The sequence below is a fragment of the Myotis lucifugus genome, unplaced genomic scaffold, assembly GCF_000147115.1.
Source record: "Myotis lucifugus unplaced genomic scaffold, Myoluc2.0 scaffold_9166, whole genome shotgun sequence".
NCBI lineage: Eukaryota > Metazoa > Chordata > Mammalia > Chiroptera > Vespertilionidae > Myotis > Myotis lucifugus.
In genome coordinates, this window is record NW_005880214.1 from 1 (window position 1) to 6,478 (window position 6,478).

At 60.8% G+C, this 6,478-nt stretch overlaps 1 protein-coding gene across 1 annotated transcript; it reads left to right on the forward strand.

Moving 5' to 3' along the window:
- Nucleotides 1-215: 215 nt before the first annotated feature.
- On the forward strand, nt 216-6,100 carry LOC102426393 (obscurin-like; the record flags this gene model as incomplete). Its single annotated transcript, XM_006109394.3, has 8 exons — nt 216-458; nt 1,481-1,750; nt 1,839-2,099; nt 2,864-3,172; nt 3,661-3,927; nt 4,272-4,538; nt 4,993-5,277; nt 5,850-6,100. Coding segments are annotated over 8 exons (2,153 nt in total), but the record flags the coding sequence as incomplete, so codon positions are not given.
- Nucleotides 6,101-6,478: the final 378 nt, after the last annotated feature.

The following is a 6,478-nucleotide window of genomic DNA, read 5'->3' on the forward strand; positions in this document are numbered from 1 at the left end:
CGCGACGGCGGCACCTACACGGTGCGCGCCGAGAACCCGCTGAGCACCGCAGCGCCGCCGCCGCGCTGACGGTGGACGCGGACGCGGACGCGGCAGGCCCGCCCGGCCGCCTCCACCGCCGCCCTCCTGGCGCACCTGCAGCGGCGGCGCGAGGCCATGCGGGCCGAGGGAGCCCCGGCCTCGCCCGCCGGGCGGGGGCACTCGCACCTGCACAGTGACCGAGGGCAAGCACGCGCGCCTCAGCTGCTATGTGACGGGCGAGCCCAAGCCCGAGACCGTGTGGAAGAAGGATGGGCAGCTGGTGGCCGAGGGCCGGCGACACCTGGTGTACGAGGACGCGCAGGAAAACTTTGTGCTCAAGATCCTCTTCTGCAAGCAGTCGGACCGTGGCCTCTACACGTGCACAGCGTCCAACCTCGTGGGCCAGACCTACAGCTCCGTGCTGGTCGTTGTGCGAGGTGAGCTGGGTGCCTGCCCCGCACACCTGCCGAAGTCACTGCCGGGAACGCAAGCTAGGCTCCTCCCTGTCTGTCCAGTAGTGGATTCGGAGTTGGAAGTCCTGACAGCTCTGTCTTTAACCAGCCCGCAAAATGCCTGTCCCCTCAGCCTGTCCCCTGTCTTTGTGAGTCACAAGAGTAAAGAAGAAAGTGCTTTGTCACCAGCACCCCCTCCCCATGGGAGCCGCTCCGAATGCCTGGTAGCTGAGCCTGCCCTGTGCAGAGTGAGGGTGAGCCAGGCATCACTCTCCCCTGACGGAGAGGGAAGGAGGGCAGGGGCGGGGACAAACCCTGTGCTTTGGAGGGCTTGGGCCCAGTGGCTGCGTGCAGCCTGAGGTGGCTCTGAGGCAGTTTGCAGGCTCTCGTCCAGGCCTGGGCAGGTGTGGGCAACACCGTCAGGTTTTGTTGGGAGGCCCCTTTATTCTTCCCTCCTAACACCAGCCTCTGGAGTGCTGGGGGTCCCAACTCCACCCTATTACACATCTCAACCACGATAGGATTTGAATAGAGTGCATGGATCTTCCCGCACATGCCCCAGTTTCCTCGTTCTGTGCAGTAAATGCCCCTCCTCTGCGAGGGTCCCTGAGGAAGCTACAGGGAGAAGATGCGTGTGGCGTCATGGCGGGCCTCGGCCAGCGGGTCTTGGTCCTGCTGTCTTGCCTAGGGCTCTGGCAGGACCTGTTCCAGCGCTGAAGGCTGTAGCTTCACCTGCCTTTATTCTTCTTTCTCCTTCCAGACTGCTTCTATTTGGGGGCAGGGGCTCTTTTCTTTAATTTCTGTCTCCTCTCCCTGCCCCTCTCCAGTTCTCTCACTCACCCCTGCCCTGCAGCCCCTCCAACCCCTGCTGGGACTTCCTGCCCCGACCTCAGCACCTACTTGCCCTGCCCTGTGCCACCCACCACACTCCAGGTGCCCCCAGCCAAGTACCCCCTTTCTTTCCCTGCCCAGCCACCCTGCCCTGCTCATCAGCCCTCTCCCCTCAGAGCCCACAGTGCCCTTCAAGACGAGGCTGCAGGACCTGGAGGTGCAGGAGAAGGGGTCGGCCACGTTTCAGTGCGAGGTGCCGCTGCCGACCACGGAGGCTGTGTGGTACAAGGAAGAGACACGGCTGTGGGCCAGCGCCAAGTATGCCATCGAGGAGGCGGGCACAGAGCGCCGGCTCACTGTCCACAATGCTTCCACTGACGATGACGCGGTGTACATCTGTGAGATGGCCGAGGGCAGCCGCACGGTGGCCGAGCTCGCAGTACAAGGTGGGTGGCAACACGACAGGGGGGTCCATGAAACTGGAGGAGGGGCAGGCTGTCCGGTTTGACTAACTCCTGGCTCTGGCCATCCTAGGCAACCTCACCCGAAAGCTCCCGAGAAAGACAGTGGTGCGAGTGGGGGACACTGCCATGTTCTGCGTAGAGCTGGCCAGGCCAGAGGGCCCGGTCCACTGGCTTCGGAACCATGAGGAGGTGGTGGCCGGGGGCCGAGTAGCCATCACCACTGAAGGCACATGCCACACGCTGACCATCTCCAAGTGCAGCCTGGAGGATGTGGGTGAGGTGGCCTTTGTGGCTGGGGACTGCCGGACGTCCACTCAGTTCTTGGTGTCAGGTAAGGGCCTGGAGTACCTCTCCAATGGAAGAGGTGCCCCTTGTCACCATCCGTGCTCTGGACCCAGGGCTGGCCCACATGTGCTCAGTAGCTGCAGGAAGGGTGTGGGGCTCATTGCGTTCAGGCTGTAGCTCTGGTAACCCTCAGACCCACAGATGTTTGCAGCCATCCCCCACTCTGGGCTCCCCAGGCGTTGACAAAATGGGAGACTTGGTAGCCTCTCATCCTACCAACCAAATTAGAGGTGCAGATTGTTCTAGAAGCACAGTGTGTGGTTGTCCTGTGTGAGCATGTCTTCTCTCTGTGGCCTTTAGTATCTACATTGTAGGTTGTGCGGTGGTTCCCTCCCACTCCCGCCCTCCCCCACAGGGCTAACTCTTGGCTGGGGGCAGGGGGATGCCCCTCCATAGGGCTCCAGCACCTCAGGAGGGTCACTGTGCCCTGCTTCAGCCACTGTCTAGCCAAGACCCCAATGCACTGAACTGGAAGGTGTCTGTCCCCAAACCACATGGCCAGCTTATGGTGGCCCTGGGCCCAATGTGGCTGCTGCAACTTGAGAAATGGTCACAGGTTGGGACCAGGGATCATGGGCCTACAGCTTCCCCTCAGGCCGGCCTTCCACCTTGGCTGTGGCCATTTCAGACCATCAGAGCAGTGCCCCCTAGGAGGGCTGGAGATTCTGTGCCCCTCTCCTCCAGGGTGATCCTGGATCTGGGGTCAGGGAGGGGCTCCCAGTTGGTGACAAGGACCTGTGCTCTGCCCAGCCCCCAGGAAGCCACCACCACACACCCCTGAGGCCCCTGTGGTCAAGGCCAAGACAGAGAGTTCCGTGACTCTCAGCTGGTCCCCACCACCCCATGGGGACCGCCCTGTCACCATTGATGGCTACGTGGTGGAGAAGAAGCGATTGGGCACCTACACTTGGAGCCGATGCCATGAGGCCGAGTGGGTGGCTACACCTGAGCTGACTGTGGACTGTGTGGCTGAGGAGGGGGACTTCCAGTTCCGTGTGTCAGCTGTAAACAGCTTTGGCCAGAGCTCCTACCTTGAGTTCCCGGGGACTGTCCACCTGGGTAAGTATGGACGGTTCTGTTCCCATTGGCTTCCAGGTAATGGCCTGCAGGGCACCTGCTGCTGAATCACCCAGACTTAGAGCATAGCCCAGCCTTGGTGAGGCCACAGTGATTCATGGAGCCTCTTTATTGGCGGGGGTGGGGGTGGCGGGGGGAGTTACCAGGGTCCTGATGTTGGAGCCTCCTCTGTGGGAAGGGGAAGAGACTCTGAGACAGGACTTGAGGCCCCTAGAAACCTATCTGTGTCCACCAGCCCCAGGGGACCAGGCTGCACAGCTGCACCCTCCACCTCTAGTGTGTAGGATCCGGAGGGGATCTTGGGTGGTTCTAACTTATCCTTACTCAGTCCTGAACCCTGCCATCTCTCATGGTTGCCATGGGCCTGTCTGACGGGCTTCCTGGAGATGGGGGCACATGTGCCCAGGCTCTGGGGAGGAAGAAGCGGGGAGGCCAGGTGCCCTGCTTGTCCTGAAGCCCCTACCCTGCAGCACCCCAGCTGGCTGTGAAGACGCCTCTGAAGGCAGTGGAGGCGGTGGAGGGCAGTGAGGTGACCTTCTCTGTGGACCTCACTTCGGTCTCTGTGGGCGAGTGGTTCCTGGATGGGCAGGTCCTGAAGGCCAGCAACACATATGTGATCCGCTGCGAGGGCACACGGCATGTCCTCACCATCCGCTCAGTACCTGCCAGCCTGCATGGTGCTGAGCTCAAGTTTGTGGCCAATGGCATCGAAAGCAGCATCCGCATGGAGGTCCGAGGTAGGGGGACTCCAGCCCATGACCCCTGGGGCCTCTCTAAGTTCTATTTCCTCTAAGGGTGGGGGCAGGAGTGGGACCTGTGACCCTAGGCCCAAGGCTCCTGGGGTGTGCTAGTGGATTTCTGGGTGTGTGGCCTGTGCAAGCAGGACCAGATGGGGTGGGGGGGTATGTGAAGCAGCTTGCCCAGCTTGGCAGGTGTCCTCAGCCACAGGGTATGAGTGGACTAGGGGCTGGAGGCTCCTGATGACACAGAGGCTCATGTCTCCATCTGTCTGCTCCCCTTTCCCTCCTCCTCCACTCTCTGTCACCTCCACACCCTCTCTCTCCACCTGTGGGGCCCCCAGGGCTGACCACCAAGCATCCAACGGAAGTTCGGGAGGTGCTGGCCCGACTACACGAGGAGGCACAGCTTCTGGCAGAGCTGTCAGACCAGGCTACGGCTGTAACGTGGCTCAAGGACGGCCGAGCACTGCCCCCAGGCCCCAAGTACAAGGTGCAGGCTTCAGCAGGACAGCGGGCACTGCTGGTGCGGGATGTGGCGCGGGACGACGCTGGCCTGTATGAGTGTGTCAGCCGTGGGGGCCGCATCGCCTACCACCTGTCAGTTCAAGGTATGTGTGTTCACATGTGTCCACGTCCTTCTGGCCACTGCTATAGCTACAGCATTCTGTACCCCAACTCTGGGTAGGCTCTAGGGGTTTAGGGCAGTGGGAGCTGTTGTTCTCTGTGGCGGGGTAAGTTAGGGGGCATTTTCAGTTGACTGTGGGGACTGTGGCTCAGGTTACCCCTGTTATGGGTGGGGGAGGGGTAGGCTCAGGTGACTCCATGGGGACAGTGGGGGCATGGGAGGGTGCTCACTCTACCCCATGGAAAGAGTGGGGGCCAGGCCTTTGTTCACTAGAGGGAGGGACCCTGTGGGGAAGTCCTAACAGTCCATGGCACTGGGTGGCTGGAAGTCAGCAGCAGACCCTGTATGAAGGGGACCCTGGGCTGGGCTGAGCCAGGGTTCCACCTGGGACCCTCCATTTGCTAGTGTGTGCTCATAGGCCTACCTCCTACCCACAGCTGCCCTCGCAGGACTCACACCCTTTCTGCACAAAGACTCGGCAGGTGGCTGCGTGGACACGGTGGCCGGGGGTCCGGCCCACTTTGAGTGCGAGACTGCGGAGGCCCATGTGCCCGTGCGCTGGTTCAAGGATGGCTTGGAGCTCGGCCACTCCTCGCACTTCTCACAGGAGGATGTGGGCACACGGCATCGACTGGTGGCCAACTCAGTCACCAGGCAAGACGAGGGCACCTATTCATGCCGCGTGGGCGAGCACTCGGTGGATTTCCAGCTGCGTGTCTGTGGTGAGTGGGCAACGCTAGGGCTTGGTGGGTGGGGAGAAGGTCTGGCTGCATCTGGGACTTGCAAGGTAGAGCTGCCAGGCTCTTCATTGCTTATGTGAATGCCTGGGGTGGGACAGCTGCTTCGATTTGGGAAAAGAAATTACCCACAAAATTAACACTGAGATGGATGAACAATGCAAAATAAGAAGGAACTGTGAAGTATTCGTTTTCCTTTTAAAGATCAAAGGAGGCTGAGAGGACCCAGAAGGTGCTGGCAGCATCCTCAGCGGGATAGATTTGGATCTCAGTGATTGTGAGGTCCTGGCTACTTCTAGAAGCCCCTGAGGCCACTTGGTGCATTCTCTGAGTCCTGCTGCACCCTCCTTGCCCCCAGGAGAAGCTCTGCCAGCCCCCTATGCCTCCCTCTGTACTGAGGCAACAGTCAGGCCCCCTGTGCCTGGGAGGGCTGTGCTGTAGTACCCGATCACAAAAGATCCTCATGGGGACCTGTGGTTGCCTGTGTCTGAGCCTCGTTGTGGCTTCAGGGCTCACCTCTGTGGGGCCTCTGACTGTGCATCCCTCCCTGTCCCCAGAGCCCACGGTGGTGTTTGCCAAGGAGCAGTCGGCACACAGCGAGGTGAAGGCCACGGCCGGGGCCAGTGCCACGCTGAGCTGCGAGGTGGCCCAGGCTCAGACTCAGGTGACGTGGTACAAGGATGGCAAGAAGCTGAGCGGGAGCTCGAAAGTGCGCGTGGAGGCCACGGGCTGCACCCGGCGGCTGGTGCTGCAGCAGGCGGCGAAGGGGGACAGCGGGAAGTACAGCTGCGAGGCCGGGGGCCAGAAGGTCACCTTTCAACCTAGATGTCCCAGGGAATGTTCCTTTGGGTGGCATTAAATTTAGCCTTTGTGGTGTAGGGAAATGTCCTAACGGCGGGAAACAACCTGGGGCTCCTTTTGACTTGGACCTTCACCTTCTTTAGCCCTCCTGTCCTTCCATCCTCCCATAATCATCCCCAGTGGGGGGGGCCAGAACCAAGGCCTGGGGTGGGGCAGAAGTGTGAGCAGGAAGGGAAGAGGTCTTTTCTGTACAAAGCTGAGTGGTGGTTCAGGTTTTTGCTTCAGTCATAAGTTCCCAGCACCTGCCAAGAGACTTTCTGGGTGCCCCTTCTTCAGCCGGGACTCGGGCTCTACTTTTCACGTGGAGTCTGAGGTAGACCAGACG